Raw genomic sequence first — 22,560 nt, 5'->3', positions numbered from 1 at the left:
AATGCTGCTAAATGTGTGAGAGCCTGTGGAAGCTTGAGATCAGGCCCAGGCCATCCTGTGCCCATAACAAAGCCTTTGTGCGCAGGGAGTGGTGCTTCCAGTCTAGAAGGAAAGCAGGACTGGGCTTGCTTTCACCATACAAGAGACCACAAGCAAATGGGATAGAGTTTGGCAGACTGACATGCAGAATAGAACAGCCCTGACAGAGCAAACAAACAAACAAACAGAACAGAACAGACTGACCTGAAAAACCAAGCCAGGCTGTGAAATCCCCAAGAGGATGGCCCTTGGGTGAGCAAAGCCAGGGAGCAGAAAGGGCTGCTGGAGATTGGGACCCTGGTTGATTCCTCTTGGGATTCAGTGCTTCTACTTGGCTGCTCTAGACAGCTGGCTATGATTGAACGGGCTGTGTTTGCACAACGGTCACTCAAAACCCAAGACATCAGCTATATTAATGAAATTGCTGAGCCGCAGGCAGGGAGAGTATGTTATATAGGCCCTCAGAATTTCACCCTGCAATTCTTCAACATCTGAAGAGGTTTCAGTTTTCCTAGATGAGAATTGCTTTGAAAGATGTTAATTCCCATTTACCTTATTTTAATGGGTGTGATAAATTAATGGATGTTCTGCTCTTTTGGCCTTCAAATGTAGACATGGATTGATCGTGAATCCTACTGAAAGCAACTTGTATTCCCATCTCTGATAAGGGCAAAGGAGCCATCATGAAAGCCGTGAGATTATACTCTTGGTATAATTTAAACTGTGCAGTCTTTCTAACCTCTTCCAGCATCAAGATTTAATATCAAGAGCTTCAAAAAAGTAATATTCAGATGCTTTGAAAAGTTTCTGGTTAGGGTTCTTCACTCATCTCCATTGAGAAACTGGATGAGATATACTTACCCAAGGGCAACATTGTACCTGCAATCAGTTCATATTCCCATGAGCCCCATTCTTCGGGTTTTTTAAAAATAATTTTTATTAAGTATTTTAAATCCAAACACAGAATAGCAAAAGAAGTCAAGAGACAAAAAAAAATCAAAAACACACCCACATCAGATGTTAAAATACAATACTAACAACAGATATATACAATTTTACAACTTTCTGCATTGACTTTTGTCTTTACTCTTAGCTATTATTCATAATTAACTGTTTTGTTAGCAGGATCATTATTTACATTTATATCCAGTAAGTTAATATCAAATTTCACCTTATATTCTTATTTCTTAATTTGATTTTTGTTTTCCAACCATGTATAAAACCTATTCCACACTTTATAATAATTTGAGTCTTCTCTTTCTTTGATCTCCATCGTTAATTTATCCATTTTGGTGCATTCGAGGATTTATTTATTATTGTTTCTTCCGATGGTGTATTGGTCGACTTCCACATTTGCGCCAGAGTAATTCTGGCCACCATTAGAATATGCAATATAATATAATAGAGACTTTTTTTCCATTTTTCTATCAATCTATCTTTTGTAGTGTAAGTTTCTGGTTAGAGTTCTTCTCTTATCTCCATTGAGAAACTGGATGAGATATACTCCCCTCCCCCTACCCACCTCCACCCCACCCCCATCCCACCCACCACCCCCACTCCGCAACATTGTACCTGCAATCAGCTCATATTCCCATGAGCCCCACTCTTTGATTATTAACCCCTGATTATTAACAATATTATTAACAATATTATTATTAACAATAGCTGATTTTATGTGGCATCCCAAAACAGTTGCCTGATTCTTTGGTAATCCTAGCTTTCACAAAAGTTAAAATAAGCCCAGGTGAGTCAATAGGCTGAGTCAAGCATCTGATTTCATTTTGTTTATTGTGCTTTATTTTGGTGATACTTCGGAGCCTTTCATTTCTACCAGCCTGAGGCGGCCCTTCTGGGATTGTGCCTTCCCACAGCTGTGGACTGCAGTTGCTGTCCAGAGTGCTGAAATAACTTCCTCCTGGGTGAGTTTTGTGGGTTTTTTAAAAACTATCTTCAGTGCAGATGGATAGCTTGATTTTGTCTTAGCACTATTCTGTCATGAGGGACTGAGCAGTAAAAATGTAGCATTCACCTTTCGTCATTACCGAAGCAAGTCAGAGGCTCTCCTATTTCCCCCGAGGCAAATGGGAAAGAATGACAAAAGCAGCAGAAACAACAAAGCAGATGTTACAAATGCTTGTAGCACAGCTCCCCCCCTTCTCTCAGCTGATGCCTCTATTGTTCTTCTGCCATCCTGAAGCAGAAAGAGCTCCTGTTGCCCTCCTCCCTTCACTGCTGAGTCTTGTGGTGTAAATGTCTCCCATGTGGCTGTTGACCGAAGCAAAAATTCCGGTAATATAACCTGGTCCCAAACCATGAAGGACTTTAAAGGTGACAAGCAGCACCTGGGATTGGCCCCAGAAGCAAATTGGCAGCCAATGCAGCTCTTGCAGGACACACGCCTATCTAGCCTGCACATAACCATGTGAACCACCACTTTTGGACCAATTGAAGCTTCTGTATACTTTTCAAGGGCAGTCCTATGTAGAGCATGTTGCAGTAGTCAAAGACAGGAGGTGACTGAGTGACTGTGAGCAGGGACTGTTGGTCCAGGAAAAGACACAACTGGTGCACAAGCAAGGGCACCACTCCCTCCTGCAAGGAAGCATTAATCACTGCTAGAACCCACCTGCACGTCACCTCCCAAGAAACTTTCACAAGCCAGAAGGGGCATGGATCTAAAACACAGTTGCTTGTGCTCATACTTCCTAGACCCATGATGGCAAACCTATAGTACGTGTACCAGAGGTGGCACGCAGTGCCCTTTCTGATGGCATGCAAGCCGTTGCCCCAGTTCAGCTATGCTGTGCATGCGCGCACCTTCCAGTGGCCAGCTGGTCTTTGGGTCTCTGTTGCGCATGCACAGGGGGCAGGGTACTTGCACAGGAGCTGGGGCACATGTGGGGTGCATGTGCATGCATGGGGGGTGGGGCGCATGCAGGGATGCACATGTGCAGGGGGGTGGGTGCAAGCAGGGGGTGCTCGCACATTGCATTTTGGGGATTTGGGCGCAGACATGCGCATTTGAGCACACTCGCGTGGTTTGAGCACACAGTCCAGAAAAGGTTAGCCATCACTGCCCTAGACCCTGTTTTAGGGAGCAACCAGGTCAAACCATTCCCAGATAACTGGGTAAGAATCTACCCCAGGTTCATCCATCAGTCCAGCAACCACACTGGCAACTAACTGGGGATGAATCTGGGTGATTTTATCTTCTAGAAAATGAGCAGATCTCTCAGCATGCCCCTTCAGGTAGACCTCTACATCCTCCTTCCCCACTTTAAAGAGGATCACTGGCTGATTATCTGCAGATACAATTAGTGTGGGGAAGTACTTATGCTTCTATGCCCAAATCAGCATGCTGATCCAGTTTTGTCCCTTGCCAAGGACAAATGAGAATAGGTTGCTTTAAGGGAAGCCTTGTGCCTGCTGAAGGGCTCAGGAGCCTCTGGAGGGCATCACAAATTTCAGAAATCTATCCTGCAAAACTGTGTTGCTCCATAAACTGTGTTGCTTCTGAAACTTCTATAAGCATGTGGCTTCAGAATATCCACGGACCAAGCTGACCAAATGGAAGAATGAAGTAAGTATATCAAGTTACCCTCATCAGATAAAACCTATCTAGAGAATGGGTTTAACTCTCCAGAAAAAGCAGGAAATGATTGCAAGTTTGCGCCTGGTCATAACTTCACTGGTTCTTTGTTGGGGGGTGTCATTCCCTCAGATGTCCTGTCTTTATTGGCCAACAGCACCCCCTTGTGGCCTATGGTTCCCTTTGTGGACAAGCCACTTCCTGCCATCACTAGAATTGTCTGGCTCTTCTGAGCCATTTTGCTGGGTAAATAAAGCTCCTTTAGAAGATCAGCTTCAACAATTTCAGTGCCCCATTTTCCACTTACAAGAATACACAAGAAAAGAAAAGGCAGCAAGAAAAGAAATCATCCAGATGTATCATTGACACGAGTACTTTATTTTTTTTTAAAAGTATGACCCTGTAACTCTGTTAAATCAAAGCAGACATCTCTTAAAATACACTAAAAGTAGTGCAATATGTAAAGTGACTTTGGGCACACTGCTTTCATCTAAGCATTTTTCTCAGGAACCAGATGACTCCCAACTGGCCTAATCTGCTTTCAGTTCTAGTTAGATCGGGGGTGGGGGGGAGGATTCAAATGCTCTTTATAAAGCTCTTCTTCATTCCCAGCTTCTGAAGCAGGACAGTAGCTCACTCCCGCATCACCTCAAGTAGACCAAGCAAATCTACTTACCACGAGGATGCAAACATTTGTTTCTCCTCCTTAGACAAAGTGCTGATTTTTCTATTATTGTTAGGGCCAAGGACTGAATCCGATCAGGTAAGGAAGCATTGTGCCAAAGCCTTTCCAACTTCAACTTCATTATATGGATCCAGTTCACATTTCCTGCAAAGCACATAATTTTCCCACCCATGATGTTGGAAAGACCCCTGGTTTAAAAAAGGACTAGGCTATAATCATTCGGGATCTGGTGGGCAGCCGTAGGCCTCAGCCCACCAGTATCTATGCTCATTGGATAGCTATTCCCAGTTAATTTCAGATCCTTTTCAAGCTGGATCTAAGTATGAGAAAGGATGGCTGGCCCAGGAAAGATTCTGGACCTGGCCTTTCCTGACTGCCTGAGATATGTGAAGATAATCCCTAAACACCTACTCCGCCCAGGATGGGCTGTATTTTTTGGCACTCAGCGTTGCCTCAGAAGAAATTTCAGTTATCTTCAAAAACAAAGAGAATACACAGCAGGAAAGTTGTTCACAGTTGTTCAGAATTTATAGAATAAAAAGATCCAGGCAGCAAAAACTGAGCTGAAGGGGATTTAGGCACATTTTTCCTCTCTGCAATTTTGAACTATGCAAACCTCACTTAAAGAGATGATTCCATGTCCTGGCTGGTACACAATACCCACCCTACACTCACATGAAATGCGTGTACACGCTTTCCTTCCTTCTGCCTGTGAAATAATATAGACAATAGAATTCCATTGGAAATTGCCTCCAGAATAGGAAGACTTGGGACTATTTTGTTGTCACCAGAATAGAGGTCAAAAGTAGGAGCAGGACAGTCTGGTCTACTTTCAATTTCATGACTGTTTTTCAGAAGGAACATCTAATATCCTGCATTGCCCCATCTTGAAGGGGGCTAGGAAAAGGAATGACGGGAGGGAATTAAGAAAAAAGGGAGACTCCATTATCTGTGAACTAGTGAAAGAAGAAAAGCCTTGGGAGAGAGGTAAGGTCATTGTAAGGGGGGGAGAGCTGTATAAAGAACAGCAGTCTGGAAATGAATCTCATGGTCAGATAATCTGATGAGAATTCAATCTGGGGGGAATAAGTAACACGCAAACAAAGTAAATAAAGTAAATGAGCAGGAAATGGTAGGAAGCAAGACTTCAAGGCTTAGTTTTTTCCTCTTCCCCCAGTGGGCTGATAAAACCCTCAGGGAAAAGCTCCTCCTGCTTGTCTTCCTTCAGTTTGGTTTCCAGAGAAGTAAGGCGCTGCTTGAGCTTCATCTGAGTGGCATCATATTCAGCCAAGAGACGAGAGAAGCGAGCGTTCAGTGTCTCTAGGCTGGTTTCCAACCTGTCCAACTTCTGGCCCACGTCCATCGCTTCCATGCTTTCCGCCGCTGCCGCTTCATCCAGCAACCCCTCTTTGGTGAGGATCTCTCGGCCACGTTCTTCCAGGACCCTCTTGGCATCTGGGTACTCAGTCACAGCCTCCATGAGGTCATCTTTGGACAGGCAGAAGAGGTCAGAGTAGCCAATGCTCCTAATATTCGCTGTTCGCCTGTTCCCCATTTTGCTTCCTTTAATGTTGAGAATGCTGATTTCTCCAAAACAGCAGCCTGCCGTCAGTATAGCGTATTGAGTAATACCATCATCTGCCACCACAGCCAACTTTCCTTCCTTAATGATATACATTTCTTTACCAATATCTCCTTTCCGGCAAATATAATCACCTGGGCTGAAAACCTGAGGGCGAAGCTTGAGCACCAGTTCCACCAAGAGCCCAGCCTCACAGTCCTGGAATATCCGCACTTTCTTCAAGGTTTCCAGGTGGACATTGATAGCTATTTCAGCCCTCAGTTTGTCAGGAAGATTTTTGAGCACTTCCCACTCATCCACAGTTTTCTTGTTGGTCCAAAGATAGTCAAACCACCTGATAACCTTAGCTTCCATTTCTTTGCTTACTTTGCGGAAGTGCATGTAGTGCTTGACAGCATCAATCTTGGCCTGGAATTCTGCCCTGGTGGCATTCATGTTGGAGATCATGGACCCCACGTTTCCCACAATAGTAGCGAAGATGAGAACTCCAATTAGAAAGTCAAAGATGACAAAAAGGTATTCCTCATCCCGCACAGGGGGAGGGGTCTCACCAATGGTAGTCAAGGTCAGCGTGGACCAGTAGAGACAATAGACATACTCCCTGGTCAGATATCCATATTCTGGATCTGAGATATTTGGATAAACCCAGGTATCTTCTCCAAAGCCAATGGCCTTGGAGATGGCGTAGTAAATGCAGGCATTCCAGTGGATGATGACCAAAATGTACATCACCAAATTGCAGATCCTAAAGATGTTTGGGTAACTGGTTCTTGTTTCAGTCCGATCAAAGAATTCAAACATGCGAGGGAAATGCAGCAGCCGATTGAAGCGTAACTCAGGCCGATGGATGCCAACCGCAAAATATGCCAAGTCGGTAGGCAGAATGGATAAGATATCCAACTTGAACTGCAAAGTGGCAAAGTATTTAGCACGCAGTTTCTTGAAGTCTTTAACGAGTAATCCCTGTTCAAGGAAACCTAGCGAGAAAAACACAAAGAGCAGTTCAAATATAGTTACATATATCATTCTTTGCTACTGTTCCTTATACCCAGGGTCCATAGTCTGCCTGTGATCAGTGAAAGAGCTACTCTGGATCGCACAACAACATAAAGGACAACATTTTCCATTCTCACAGTGACGAAGGTTGGCGGGACAAAATATTGAAAGCTACAAGTGCCCCAGTTTGAACATTTATTAATTCAGCTGGCTATCAGAGCAGTGTCATTTCTATGATGGCCACTACTGCCCAGTTTGGTCATTGTTAGCAATAAAGCTTGATAAATCTTTCACTGTTCCCCCCCCCCAAGAACTTCAGGCAAGGAGATTGACTTTTTCATGGTCATTTTCTGCCTGTTGGAGAGACAGGCATCTTTCCCTCAGCTACAGAATGAGCACAAACCGTTTCCAATCCAGATCCAATCTCTTTTCCTTCACCTGTGTTCATCCGGATGACAATGTCCATGATGTAAATGCCATCTGCCAGGTAATCCAGGAGCAGCCAACAGAGCAAGTACCTTCTCTGGAGATCATTGAAACAGGCTCTGCAAAGAGACCAGAGCTAAGGTGCTGCTTAGGAAGCCCTTGAAGAGCCTGTGACAAACAGGGCATAGAGACATGGGGCCACCAGGCATGGCTGTCCAAAGAAAAAACAGGCAAATGATCGCCATAGGGTGGACATTCTTCAAGGTGTATTTTGTGCACCTTCGTTAAAAGCTGAAAATAAGAACCAGTTAGTCTAATGGTGAAGGCACTAGGCTAGAAACCAGGGAACTGTGAGTTCTAGTCCCTCCTTAGCTGTGAAAGCCAGAGGGGTGGTTTGGGCCAGTCTTCTCAGCCCACAACAGTGGTGGGTTTCAAAAATTTTTACTAATGGTTCTGTGGGCATGGCTTGGTGGGCATGGCAGGGGAAGGATACTGCAAAATCCCCATTTCCTCCCGATCAGCTGGGGCTCGGGAGGCAGAGAATAGATGGGGGCGGGGCCAGTCAGAATTTTTACTACCGGTTCTGCGAACTACTCAAAATTTCCACTACTGGTTCTCCAGAACTGGTCAGAACCTGCTGAAACCCACCTCTGGCCCACAACATCAGGCTCAGGCAACAGGCCAGCCAGTCAGTTTCTGTCATGATCAAATGGATCAACATTCAGTTGATCTGGGGAAAAAATGGGCCCTGCACTTGCAGAAAACTGCTAGGAAAGGGCGGGGAGTTAAAGGCTGAAAATCAGTTTGTTAAGAGTGGACCCATAGTGGTAGGAGTGAACATTTTGGATGTTCTGTGCAAGGAACTGGCTAGTATTCCATTGCCTTGAACCAAAAGGGCTTCCTTGATTTGGGGTGGGGGTGTTCCCCAGGAGAGGAAAGACAGCCAGCAAAATTTCCAGGGATAGTTGTTGGGCCTCCATGCATCAGAAGATGACAGCTGTCCACCAGCAAAACATTCCTTCTGATAACAGAGATGTCCGAAAGAACCTCTGCCCCTACATACTCTTCCTCTGCAGCCAGTGGAAGAGAGATACCGTGGCAGGTACGGAAGGAGGCAGCCTGAGTGTGCAATGTCTGCAGTGGCAGATTTATTTATTTATTTATTTATTTATTTATTTATTTATTTATTTATTTATTTATTTATTTATTTATTTATTTATTTAATTTGTATACTGCCCTTCTCCCAGAAGGGACTCAGGGCGGTGAACAGCCAAAATTAAAAAACATACAAATGCAAAAGTTAAGATAATTAAAAGAATTAAATCATGATGATCACATGTGGGGCAGAATAAGGGTTGTGAAAGGGTTTATTTGGGAATCTTTTCTTCCACTCTGCAGTTGCCGGAGCCTGCTTGATTGCTCAATTGGTAGGCCCTGGGGAGGGCAGCCAGGTCACCCCAGCATGTGAGACACACAGGAGGCAAGGCCCAAAACCACACTCCCCACTCACCTGGCAACCAGCATGCACCAATTGTACAGAACTGGTACTGCAATAACCAGGAGCCAGCGGTAGTACCACTTCCCAGCAGGGTCCATCACAAGGACTTTCCATTTCTTCCTGGAAACACAGTCAAAACCTTCTTTTAAAGGAGCCGAGCTGCACTGGGAGAGCAGGGCTGATGAGAGGAAGGATCCGGCTCCAGTTCAGATTGGGGCCCCAGGGTCTGGAGGCTGAGATATGTGTGTGTGAGAGAGAGAAGGTGTGTGTGTGACTTGAGGAAGCCAAAGCACAGCCACTGCCATACTTCTGTCCAGCATCCACTGCCTTGGCTTCAGTAAAGCACATCCTTGGTTAGCCCAGGGGAAGAAAGAGAGAGCGCCAGTCTCTGGCTGAATGGTCTACTTCCTGAACAGATAATGAGAGGACTCTGGAGCTGATTATGACTCACCGCCCTTCAATCTGTTTTGGGTGCATCTAGTTTAATGAAAAGAAGGACCAGGGGAGACATGACAGTAATGTTCCAATATCTAAGGGGCTGCCCCAAAGAAGAGGGGGGTCAATCTATTCTCCAAAGCACCTGAAGGCAGAACAAGAAGCAATGGATGGAAAACAATCAAGGAGAGAAGCAACCTGGAATTAAGAAGAAACTTCCTAACAGGAAAAACAATTAATCAGTGGAACAACTTGTCTCCAGAAGTTGTGGGGGTTCTAACACTGGAGATTTACTAGAAGAGACTGGACAGCCCCTTGTCTGAAATGGTGGAGGCTTTCTTACTTGAGCAGAGGGTTAGACTAGAAAACCTCCAAGGTGCCTTCCAATTCTGTTACTCTGCTTCTGTGGCATTTCAAGGCCTCCCTGGCTGCCCAGGAAAAGGACCCCTTTTGAGAATGCCATCCAGAGGAAGTCAATGCCCTGACAAAGCCTAGCAGCTGGGGCCTGCTGGGCAGTGTGTAGGGATAGGAGTTGGTAGATGGCAGCTGTTCTGTGAGAGGAGGCTCCATTGAGGGACTGAGCAGCAACTGGAGACACTAGCTGCTAGGACATCCCAAGAGATGTTCTGCCATTTTGCCAAATGCCAAAAGATTAGCTCAAATTTTCTGCTATTCCTCCTGAGAGGTTCCAGGCAACATTCCTCAAATGCATTCAGTGCAATATCACCATTCCCTTACCAGGAGGACAAAGGGTGCCCAAGAAGCCACCTCCACAGTAGTAGACGGGCTGCATTCTCTCCTTCTCTCCCAAGTTCCTCTCATTATTCTCAGATGCTCACCTCCCCACCACAGAATGCCCAGCGGCTGTTTTCTGGCATTAACAATCAGGGTCCTCCATCCAAGGCCAAGGCAGCCCTCATTGGTCTCTTTCTTGAGACACTCCTTAGAAAGAAAGCCCCTCCTTCCCCTCTGCAAGCCCAGAAGAGAGAGGTCCCCCCTCTCACCAGGGAGTCAGGCAGACTCACTTCTTCCGCCCCTGTCCTGCAAGGCCATCTCCGCCTGCCGTTGCTGACTCTGATGCTAAAGCCTTCACATCAGGTCCACGGAAGCGCTCAAGGAAGGAGTCCGGTCTCTCCTCTTCTTTTCTACCTTTCTTTGCCCATCCTCGGACAGCCATCACCAGCCGAGCTATCCTAGGGAAGAAGGTTGGTGGGCTGGTTAGTTGGTTGGTTGGTTTGGAGTTGAAAATGTGGCACAGAAAGCTTCAGGGAAACAAACTGGCCATTGTGTTTTTTTTTTCTCCTGCCTGGTTAGGACTGGAAGAGGAAAGCAGTAATGTCCAAAGAGAATACATCCTGACCTTTTGTCATCCCCAAAACGTTGTTACTCCTCCTGCTGAAACATCAGCACATCCTCATATGTTGAACCCAGGAACCATGATTGCATCAGTCTTATTACGCAAACTACAGAATTACTCTTAAAGCGATTGCAGCCCAAAGTTTCCAGCAAAGGATCCACTGATCCCTCCCCCTATTTATTGCCTAGGAAGGGGTGCAGCAGGAATCCCCAATGATTCCAGCAAAAGACTGCTGCATTTCAGGACAAGGAATAAATCCCTGCTGTTATCTAACTCCACTAAAAATGGCCTGCACCTGTTGCTTCAGAAACCTCTGCTCACCTTGCCTTTCCCACCTGGACGATCCTAGCTCGCCAAAGCCATGGGAAGCCTACCTGGAGAGAGCCCCTTTTTTGGGGTGGTCTGCATCCTCCAAGGCAGCCACTCGTTGCAGTTCCGAGGAGACATCGTCATCAACTGAGGGAAGCCTGTAGAGAACCAAACAGCAAGTGGTCCTCCTTGGCTTATGAAGCTAAGCAGGAGCCCACCATCACCCATCATGCTCAGCAAGACCACTCCTCTCTTTCCATGAAAACAAGGCCTTGGTAACTTTCCAAACCCTGAGCTGCTCTCTCAGAGGCACCAAGAACTTCTGCTCTGGGCACAGCAGAGAAACAAAGCCAAGCTGCCTCTCCATTCCCTACACAGACTGGGAATCCATAGTTTGTGCCTTGCCAACCAAGTTTCTGGGGCCCAGTGATCTGGAAAGAAGCTCTTTATTGGCCAAAACAGGTCCTGCTTCTATCAGCCTAGCTTTGATGAAGCAAGAAAAGACTCCAAATCAAGGGGAGGAGAGACCAGGCGCTTTCTGATGAAATGCCATCTCATGGGTCACATGAGGAAGAAAGTTTCCTTGGCATCAGGGCAGCCTCTCCAACCTCTCTAGATGGGGCCGGCAGGTAGAAGACCGCCAGTTAGTGAATTCCACCAGAATAACATAAGCAGCATCGAAGCCTTGAACTGCACATTTTATACATGACTGTAACAGGAAACATGTGCACAAAAGGAGCCAGGTTTGCAGCACACCACAGCCCTGCAGCACCACACTCTTGTTCCATGTCCCCGCACACACATACCAAAATGGACACTATGCATTCAAATATACAGAATGCTATTGTCCTAACCACATAACCAGATGCCCGTCTGGCAAATGGAGGGTCTTGCAGTCTTTCCAAACCCCCAAGTTACCTGCTATCATGGTTGCTGAGCTTGGTCTGCTCCAGGTTACCTTTGGTTTTTACAGAGACCATTCTCTGGTGGTTGGCACCATTGTTCTTTGCCATCATCCTCCATGTGCAGAAGTCACCAACTTTATTCTGCTCCGGAAAAGAGGGAAAATAAAGAAGCCTGTCTGGATATGTGAGAACCTGATAGATGTTTGTTTCTGGGCTGGGTGCTTCACTATGGCTTTATCCAAAGATGACTTTGTTGTACGTGAGAGGGGGCATATGGTTGGAGGAACTGGTACCTTTTTTTCTGAGATCCACTGAAATATGGCATCTTTGCTTGGCAGAGGACTGGCTTATAAGCTTAGGCAACTCCATCTTGCCAAGGCTGTTGCCCAACTTTCCTTGAGCAAAGTCACTGCTTTGGGGCTTTCAAAAATGCATTTTCTCATGTTGGATGGAGCATCATTTGAAACATCTCAGTGAGGTTGCCCTTTCCTCCTGTCAGTTTGACCACCTTTCCCAGGCATCTCCATTGAACTCCTGTCCCCATACATCCCAGGTGTCTCAAGGGAACAATCAGCCTACTTTTTCTTCCTGGCATGACTCACTTTCAGTTTCTGCCCAGGACCAGGGGGAGGAATCAGATCTGGTCCTAGGAAAACACCCAAGAGCCCTGTGGCCAATAGCTGGGATCTAGCTTAATAAGTAACACCACATAAAATCAGTGAGAGCAGAGTTTCTGGAAGCGAGCAGCGTGACTGGTTGGGAAAATACCAAGCTCCGATGAGCCTGGCGAAACCCAGCCAGACGAACCATCGCCGGGGGGTCTTCGGATTAGATCTGTCCTGTAGGGACAGTGAAGAAGAAGAGGCAGCTTGGTAGCTACAGAGGAACAGACAGGTTCCTTGGAAAGCCCGAGAAAACTCTTCGATCTGGCAATGGGGGGGCAGCGATCAGTACAAATCGCCATGAAGCTGGAGCATCCAGAATAATCGTTGTGCAGGAGTGAAGATTTGGACAGAGTACTCATATCGGGTGAGTGATTGGTCAACTCACAAGTAATAAAAGAAAAATTGGAAAATTTTAGAATTACCCCGGAGTGGAAATAGCGGCTAAATAGCAACCGGGGGGGGGGACAACTGATAGAGAAAAAAATAGGGAAGTGACAAGCACTCTATAGGAGAGCCCAACTAAAGATTTAAAATTGAATATGAATGAAAATGTTAACTTGGAATTTGGACTTTTCAGATTTGGATTGGATTATAAACAGATTGATTGGATATAAAAGTTAAAGAAGAAGTGGGAAAACTTTCCTTCTCTCCTTTTTGAATTACAAACAAAATGGATATTTTTTAACTGGCTAAGTGGAATTGTGGATTGCAGAGAGACATCTCCAGGAGAAATGAGAGTATGACATTAAACTTTCTGTTTTGCCAAGAGTTAAACTGAAAATTATGCAAGATGTTCATGAAAGGGGTGGTCTTAAACTTCCAAACCTGAGATTATATTATGAAGCTGTAGCGTTTACACAAGCAAGTGATTGGTTTGGAAGGACAAAGACTGGAATATTAAATATAGAAAGTCACGATCTTGAATTTGGTTGGCATGCATATTTATTTTATGAAAACAAGGTTGACAAAGTATTTAATAGCCATATACTTAGAAGCTCCTTGATGAGAGTATGGAAGAAGCACCGATTCAAATGGGATTACAAAATAACGTTGTGGTTGAATCTTGGTCACATCATACGGAATATAAATATAAAGTCACTCAGGGGGTTTTCATATAAAGAAGTACTTTTTAATGATGGGGGCAGATGGCAACTAAAGATATTGAATACACTGTTGGAAGAAGGGATTAATTTAACTTGGTTACAGTATAATCAACTTCAATTGAGATGGAGAGATGATCAAAAAACCGGTTTAATGTTGCATGAAGAAGAATTGGTTAGACAGATAAAAGAGAAAGGCCCAAAGCATATTAAGAGGATTTATAATGTCTTGTTAGAAAGAGATTCAGAAAATGAATTGGTTAAAGATTGTATGATAAAATGGGCGCAAAATTTTGGAGAACAAGTTATGATGGAAACATGGGAAAAAATATAGGTTCAGAATGTTAAGTTTACACAATCGCAGAATTTAAGGGAAAATTTTTATAAAATGTTTTATAGGTGGCATTTAGATCCCAAGAAACTGTCATGTATGTATCCCAATGTTCAACCGAAATGTTGGAGATGTGATTGTTTAGATGCTACATATTATCATATATGGTGGACATGCAAGAAAGTCAAGGCTTTTTCGATAAAGATTTGGTGGGTTATGCAAAATGTTTTAAAGAAAAAAATTCAATTTTCTCCACATTTGTTTTTACTGGGTATAGTTAAGGGTTTTTCAGTGGGTGAAACAAAACTGATATTGTATATGGTGACAGCAGCCAGGTTACTGATTGGTCAATATTGGAAAAGGGTTGATGTGCCTACAATTCAAGAATGGACTTTGAAGATGGCCAGTTTCGCAGAAATGGCGAAGATATCAGCATACTTAAAAGACTGGACTCAAAAGACTTATGCATGGGAGTGGAAGAATTGGATAGATTGTGTGCAGAATAATTACCAAACTAGGAAGTACCAGATAGCTTTTAGTTAAATGTTGTGTAGAAATGTATAGTTTATAGGGGGCAAAACAGCTTATTGTTATGTAGAAATTTATAGTGCACAGGGAGGAGAATAGAGGGGTGGTAAAGTATGATATAATACAATGTGGATGGATTTCACCTTGGGGAAGTCATGGGGAGGGAGGGTTTGGGGGGTTAGGGAGGGATGGGGGGGAATGGGGGGAAAATTGTTGTTTGTAAAACTTTTTCAATAAAAAATAAACTTTCTGTTTTGAGGGAAAACTTTGAAGCAATGAGAAAAAAAAATAAAACCTTGAAATTTTAAAATAATTAGCTATGAGAACTAAGGAGGATTTGTGTGTCTACAAACAGTTAGAGCGATGATTAAAAAAGGAGGATTATAATGTGGATTTAAATTGGAACAATATCAACCCAGAAAGAATAAAATGGCACAGGAACTTAAGGAAATGATGAAGATGATGTGCTTGGAAATAAAGGAAATGATTACAATCTTGCATGGAAAATCGAAACTTGATGAATCTAAGACTGAGAATACATGGAAGCTGAAAAGGAAATAACCAATGAAAAACAGGAAAGAGAGATCGACAACGAAGAGGAAGACAAAGACAAAGAGACTGACTATGGAAAATTAAACAATGAAATAGGTTGTAATAATACAAGGGGGAACTTTAAAGATTACAGTGGGACTAATAATGGGGAGTATAGAAAAAAGGGAAAGAAACAAGGAAGGAAAAGAGGGTCGAATAGAAAAAATATAAAAAGATTAAATGATTACACTGGGATTTACAGTGGAAGTACAAGAAAGAGGGAAAAGAGATGGGAAATAATGGGAAATAAAGAGCAAAACAAAAGATTTTATGATTTTAAAATACAAAACAAGTATACTGGTATTAACAATGGAAATATAAGAAAAAGGAAGGAGAGAGGAGAAATAATGGAAAATATAGGGCAGATAGGAGAGCTCAGAATCTTAAAACACAAAAGAAAAGAAGGAAAAAGAAAAAGAAATAGAAGAGGAGAAAGGGAGAAAGAAATGAAAGGGAATAAATTTAGAATTGTAAGATTTAACAGATAAGATGAATGTTAGAAAAAAGATAAAATAATAAATTGGAATATTTTAAACTATATATTTGAAATGTAATAAAAAAAGGGAAAGAAGGTGAATTAAGATTAAAATAAGAACTAATTAGATTGAGGCAATTAGAAATGATTAAGATGTGAATTATAAATATATATTGTTAACATTTAAAAAGATAAGAAGAATTTTGAGAAAGATATTTAATAAATGAAAGAAAGGTCAGGGTTGCTTGGACACCATAGTGAAAATATTAAATTGAAAATCTATACAGCAATAGAGAGAGATGGAAGAAGAAGTAGAGAGAAGGGAGAGAAAGGAAGGAGAGAGAGGGATAGAAGAGAGTGGAGGAAGGAAGGGAGGGGAAATCAGAGTAGGAGAGAGGGTTAGTCAGGGAGGAAGAAAGGAGGAGAAGGAGAAAGGAAGGGGAAGTAGTAAGGAGCAGGAGAAGAGGGAAAGAAAGTAAGAAGGAAGGAAGAGAGGGAGAGGGAAGAGACTGAGAAGAAGATTGCTGTATAACAAAAAAGAGGAAATGGAAGAAAGGCAACCCGGAACACACATATGAATATATGAAGATAAAGAAGAAATTGTTAAAAAATAAAAGAGAATAAATGTGAACAAACAGGAAAATTAGAATTTAAGAGAGAATGAAGATGTTGTTTATATAAATAAATATAGAAATATTGAGCTATGAATTAAAGATAAAAATAGGGAAAAAAGGAAGATTTTGGCAAAAATTTTAATTGAGTAAAATTTATTTGAACTCAAAAAATTGTATAAGATAAGAAATGGCCAATACTCTGTTCAAAAAAAAAGATGTGGGTGAATGTGGTGGGGAAAAAATCAATAAAACTTGATTCAAAAAAAAAAAATCAGTGAGAGCTTTGGCTATGAAAGATAGAGGAGAATAATTGCGGACTGGGTGCTAATCATGTGGCACCTACCATAATGCACAGCTGAACTTCCTTGTTCCCTCCATTAATCTGCCCAAGCCCTTACAAACAGCCTGTAGTGACAAATCTCTGCAGATACAATTAATTGCAGAAGTAACAAAAACATCATGTAAATGGTTACATCTTAATAAACAAATTGGATTATTGCAATTGGCAAAGCAAAAAGCCCCATATTCACATTCAAAAATTTGTCTGAATTTGATACTAGTGATTGAGGTAGTGAGAGAATTTCCTCCCATCCTCCTTTCCTTCCCTGCTTCTGCAGCCCCCCCCCCCCCGCCCCTGCCCAGCCTCCGTTTGCTCTAATTCCCCACATGGTTTCTCCATGTTATTATTCAAGGCTTCTCCCAAAGGCTTTCATCTTTGCCATCAGAACCATGGCAACCTCATCAGCGTCAAGATCCTGCCTAACAACAGGTGTGAGATGCTTTCATGGCTTCTCCTCAGCAGGCTCAACGGGGCAACTTGGGAGGAACCAGCCTGGGGAGGCAGCCCCGGGCTGGCCTTCCGGCTTCCCAGGAGGAGCATCACCTAACTCTGCCGGAGGAAGAGCAGTGGGCAGCCTGGCTCATTTAGCCAGAAGGGACAACAGAGCTTCCAACTGACCACAACCAACCAGTTGCAAGAAGCAGCTGTCACAATCTATTATGTCGACATTTTGGTATCTGTTTTAGCCCTCACTAACTTGGGTTGTTTGTTTTGTAATTGGTTTCAGCAAATTTAGCAGTAGTCATAATAAAAACTAAAGTAATGGCAGCACTTGTATCTAACTCAATGGGAGAACCCAGAGTGGGAGAGAAAAGAACCATCAATAAAATAATCATGAATCAAAGGAATAATATTCAAGGACTCGAAGTGTCCTTACACTGCAGAGCTGAGTTGGGGAGACCCACCCACCGACTATGAGCAGAAGCCACATCCCTGACTGAGCTATGTCACCTGGAAAGGGGGAAATGGCAAAGTCCCCGAAGGAATGCAGACTATCTGTATCCACTGTATCACCTCACCTGATTCAAGATGGGCTTCCAAGCCCTTCTTTACAGCTTTTCAAAACCTCCCCACCCAAAACTCCCACTGCTTTCCTGTCTTTGGATAGGTAGCTCAGAAGAAGTGCCAAGCATGATCGTCAACTACCCGGGCTTCTTCTCTCTCTCTTTTTGTTTTTAGTACCTAATTACTCTGGCTGACCATCTGCAAGAACAGACAGATACTTCTTCCTTTATGTCCTCTGAGTTCAGACTCCTGGGGGGGTCAAAGAAGGAGCACAGGCCAGGCAGCCCCCAGGCTCAACAGCAAGCAAGCAAACTGGGTAAAAGGGAGAAGCCAGCTCAGCTGTGCCGATTATGCTGTGCCAGAGAAAGAGCCACCTGGCTGTGGGTGACAGACAGTTGCTGTCATTCCGGAGCAGTTACAAAAGTCAGTTGAAGAAAAAGAAAGAGACAGTTGGAATAGTAGAAGAGAAGTGGGATCTCAGGGCTTATACCCAGTGCAATGTAGTTGTATTATTGACCTTCGTTCTTTTTATTGACCAGCGCTTATTTCTAAATTCTCTGACATCTGTTATCTCTGCCACACTTGAGACTCTGGGCAACTGAAACAGCCTGCCCTCTTGAGTGCCATCCTGCAGATTTGCACACATGTCAATGTTTGTTCCTGTTTAATGGCAAAGCATTTCCAAAGTGCCCTTAATTTAGCCTTCCGGTGATTGCAAGGGTGAAATAAGGGTTTTCTTTGCCAGGGAAGAAGCTGCAGGAAGGCTATTGGCCATTATCCTCAGCCCCATGTAAGTTTCTTCCTCCAGGCCCCCCAACCTAACCCTTCCTCCAGCTAAGTAGACTTAGCCAGCCCTTCCCCTGCTACTCACTAGTCGGGTGCTCTGCCACAGCCGTGTCAGAGGCAGGTGACTGCACTGGAGGTGGGCAGGCCTGGAGGAACAGTAGCAGCTGCTTCCAAGTGATCCTGCAGTCCGTGCTGAGCACCTTCTCTCTGGGCCTCAGGTTCCCTTCGCAGCGTTGCTGGGCATTGCAATTGGGCGGCTGACTTGCTGCTTCAAAGGGTTGCCAGGTGTTCCAAGGAACTAGGAGGTCCTTTGTAGGCTGGGACAGTGATAGGCGACCCACTCATGCAGCCTGTTGTTCAAGAGAAAAGAAGAGCCAAAGAAAGACCCAGGCGCTGTCCACCCAGACTGCATTTGTTCAAACCTCTTTTTGTAGGAGTTCTCAACCCTGCTGCCAATGCTGAACCAAATGCCCTTCAATGACCCATTCCTGCATTGGCTTGGAAGGACCACTTGCCTGCTGCTGAGCCCTTCCTGTGGCTCATTTGGTGTGGAGCTGAGCCCAAAGGAGCTTGCCTTTTCTACTACTTTCTGCTGCTCAGGGACTAGGCTGCTTGCCAAGGTTACCTCCAGCACTAACACAGATTGCTTCGAGCTAACAGGTTTGCTGCTTTTTTTTTCTTTAGAACTGGGGCCTTTCTGCTGAGCTAGTGGGCAAGAAAGTCCAAAGATGTTGGAATCAATCAAATTATCTTGGATGCAAACTCAACAGGCGAACTGCGTCTCCATCTCTCCCACTTGTGGTGCGAGAGCTTGCAGACAGCAAGACAGCCTTCCCAACACCTGGCAAACGATCCCCTCTCAAACTGGACAGATGCCAAGGCTGAACTTGAGACCTTCTGCCTACAAAAGACACCCTCTAAACAGGGAGCAAATACAGAATTTGTGCTATTAACCACTGGTGGCCCCCACAAATAAGGCTGCATTTTTGCAAAACCATTCTTCCTCCAAATTAGAACCTTGAGTTGAAGGTCCTGGGAAGGGGAACTTTGGAAGGAACAGGATTTTCCAGGATAAGGCTTCAAAATCAGAAGATCTGCAAGTAAAATGGCAGCAGGCCAGGCTCAAGAGGCAGTGGCTGCCAGGCCAGCCACCAGCATCCTCCGACACAGGCTCCCTAGTGCACCTATGATGCAAAACACACTTAGCAAAGACACAACAATCTTTTCCCTGGAGAAGGGAGTGGTGGGAAGTGAATGGCAGGGGAAAGGGCAGGAGCCTCCAGGTGCTCCTCAAGGGGAGCCCCATGTAGAGAGCGTTACAGTAGTCCAGGCGGGAAGTGACAATGGCATGAGTGACCGTGCGTAAGAAGTCCCGATCCAGAAAGGGACACAACTGGCTAATCAGGCGGACCTGATAAAAAGTCCTCCCGGCCACAGCTGTCAAATGCCCTTCTAAAGACAGCCGTGAATCCAGGAGGACATCCAAGTTGCGAGCCCTCTCCGTGGGGGCCAATGACTCGCCCCCATAGTCAGTGATGGCACCAACTGACTATATCGGGACGCCGGAAACCACAGCCACTCGGTCTTGGATGGGTTGAGCCTGAGTCTGTTTCTCCCCATCCAGATCCGCACGGCCTCCAGGCACTGGGACATCACTTCAAGGGCATCGTTGGGGTGGTCCAGGGTGGAGATGTACAGCTGAGTATCATCAGCATACTGATGGTACTTCACCCCGAAACCACGGATGATCTCGCCCAGTGGCTTCACATAAATGTTGAACAGGAGAGGCGAGAGGACTGACTCTTGTGGCACCCCACATATAAGGCGCCTCAGGGTCTAATAGGACCAGGACAGAGGAACAACCCCTGTCCCGAGACCTCCAGAGATCATCAATCAACGCAACCAATGCCGTTTCCGTGCTGTACCCAGGCCTGAAGCCTGACTGGAACAGATCCAGATAAACCATTTCATCCAGGTACTGGGGAAGCTGTCGCGCCACCACCCTCTCAACAACCTTCGCCACAAAGCGAAGGTTGGAGACTGGACGATAATTTGCTAACACTGCCGGGTCCAGGGAAGGCTTCTTGAGGAGAGGCCTCACCACCGCCTCTTTCAAGGCAGCGGGAAAGTCACCCTCACTCAATGAAGCATTTATAATCCCCTGGAGCCAGCCTCATGTCATCTCCCGAGAGGCCAGTAGCAACCAGGAGGGACACGGGTCCAATAAACATGTGGCTGCGCTCAGTCTACCCAGAATCCTGTCCACGTCTTTGGGAGTCACAGGATCAAACTCTTCCCAGATAACATTCTCAAGACCTGCCTCCATCATCCCTCCTGAATCTACTCAGTCAGAGTCCAAGTCTTCCTGAATCTGAGCGATTTTGTCATACAGATACTGCACAAAGTCCTCGGCCCTGCCTTCCAAGGGGTCCTCCTGCACTCTCTGGTGGAGCAGGGAGCGGGTCATTCTAAACAGGGCTGCTGGATGATGCAATAAGAGTGGCAAAATAGTTACATTTTGCCGCTTTTATCGCCACTAGGTAAGTCTTAATATGAGATCTTACCAGTGTTCGGTTGGATTCAGAAAGGCTGGCCCTCCAACTGCTCTCCAGACATCTTTTCTGGTGCTTCATCTCCCTCAGCTCCTCGGTGAACCAAGGAGCCAGGTGAGACCGGCGCCAGGTCAGAGGCCGCAAAGGCACGACTGGATCCAAAGCTCCAGCAGCCACCCTATCCCAGGCGACCACTAGGTCTTCAGTCGAGGTGTGAGCCAGAGCCTCAGGGAATGGCCCAAGCTCCATCTGGAACCTATCAGGTTCCATCAGGCACCTGGGGCGGTATCTTCTCATCGGTTCCGCCTCCCTGCGGTGGGGTGTGGCGGTTCGAAGGTCAAAGCAAAGGACAGAGTGATCTGACCATGACAAGGGCTCAGTCGCTATATCCCCTATCTCAAGATCACTCAACCACTGGCAAAAACCAAGTCCAGCGTGTTTCTCCCCGTGTGAGTAGGGCCATGAACTAACTGGGTCAGGTCCATAGCAGTCATGGAAGCCATGAACTCCCGAGCCGCCTCAGAGGTCTCACCGATGGATGGCAAGTTAAAATCCCCCATGACCATAAGCCTGGGGGTATCAACCGCCACCGCGGCTATAACGTTGAGCAGCTCGGGCAGGGCTGCAGCCACGTGGCAGGGTGCCAGGTACGTGATCAGCACCCCCATCTGTACCCCATGACCCCACTTCACAAGGAGGGACTCACATCCGGCAGTCTGAGGCACAGTGACCTCCCTCGGCCCAAGACCTTCTTTAATGACAACCGCCACCCCCCTGCCCCTCCCGTGACCTTGGCTGATGAAATGCGCGAAAACCGAGTGGGCACATTTCAACGAGGGCCCCCCCTCCTGGCCCAACCGGGTCTCCGTAATACCCGCCAGGTCCGCTCCCCCCTCCTGAACAAGATTGCAAATGAGGGGGGCTTTATTTACCACAGACCTGGCATTGCATAACATCAGCCAAAGGCCCAGGCCCTGAGGATCTGTGCAACCCAGGGAACGAGCAGAGCATTGGGGACCGGAGTGCGCAATCGTTCGAACACAACGAGTGCGCACTCCTGACATCTATCTCTCTCCCCTCCCTCCCTCCCCCCCTCTCTCCCTCTGTATCTCTCTATGTCTCTCTCTCTCCCCTTCTCTCTGTATCTCTCTGTCTCTGCCCTGGCTGCTTCTCCATCCCCTGCTGTCACCTAACCTTTTCAGGCCAGGTGAGGAGTGACTGGGAGGGGAGGGTAAGGGGCAGGACCAGCCAGTCGTGGGATCATCTGACAGGGAGCCACAGCAGAGGGCCCAAAGAGCTGGATGTGGCTCCAGAGCCGCAGGTTGCTGACTCCTGCCCTTCCCATAACAGGTGCTTCCCATAACAACTTGCTAGGGCTGGGGGTGAAGATGGCTGGAGTGGAGGGTCAACAGAGCTGGCAGAGCTAGTACAACCCCTGCTCCAGTGGTGGGTTTCAAAACCCACGCCCAGTTCTGTGGGCGTGACTTGGTGGGCGTGGCAGGGAAGGATACTGCAAAATCCCCATTTCCTCCCGATCAGCTGGAACTCAGGAGGCAGAGAATAGATGGGGGCAGGGCCATTCAGAGGTGGTATTTGCCGGTTCTCCAAACTACTCAAAATTTCTGCTACCCGTTCTCCAGAACTGGTCAGAGCCTGCTGAAACCCACCTCTGCACTACTCCAGGGTTCTTGGGCTGATCTTCTTGTCAGATCTTGACATGGAAGTCCTGCCCAGACTGCTACAGAACCCCAT

General features: G+C 45.7%; 1 protein-coding gene across 1 annotated transcript; it reads right to left on the bottom strand.

Moving 5' to 3' along the window:
* Positions 1–5,460: 5,460 nt before the first annotated feature.
* Positions 5,461–11,283, bottom strand: LOC139322675 (cyclic nucleotide-gated channel alpha-2-like). The gene is given in 7 exon segments (XM_070951856.1): positions 5,461–6,872; positions 7,330–7,436; positions 8,828–8,935; positions 10,276–10,443; positions 10,982–11,084; positions 11,087–11,171; positions 11,173–11,283. Coding segments are annotated over 7 exon segments (2,094 nt in total).
* Positions 11,284–22,560: the final 11,277 nt, after the last annotated feature.

The sequence above is a fragment of the Pituophis catenifer genome, unplaced genomic scaffold, assembly GCF_029215685.1.
Source record: "Pituophis catenifer annectens isolate HBS135680 unplaced genomic scaffold, rPitCat1.0.hap2 SCAF_11, whole genome shotgun sequence".
Taxonomy (NCBI): domain Eukaryota; kingdom Metazoa; phylum Chordata; class Lepidosauria; order Squamata; family Colubridae; genus Pituophis; species Pituophis catenifer.
Note: the sequence above shows the minus strand (reverse complement) of the source record. Positions and strands in the feature narration are given on the sequence as shown.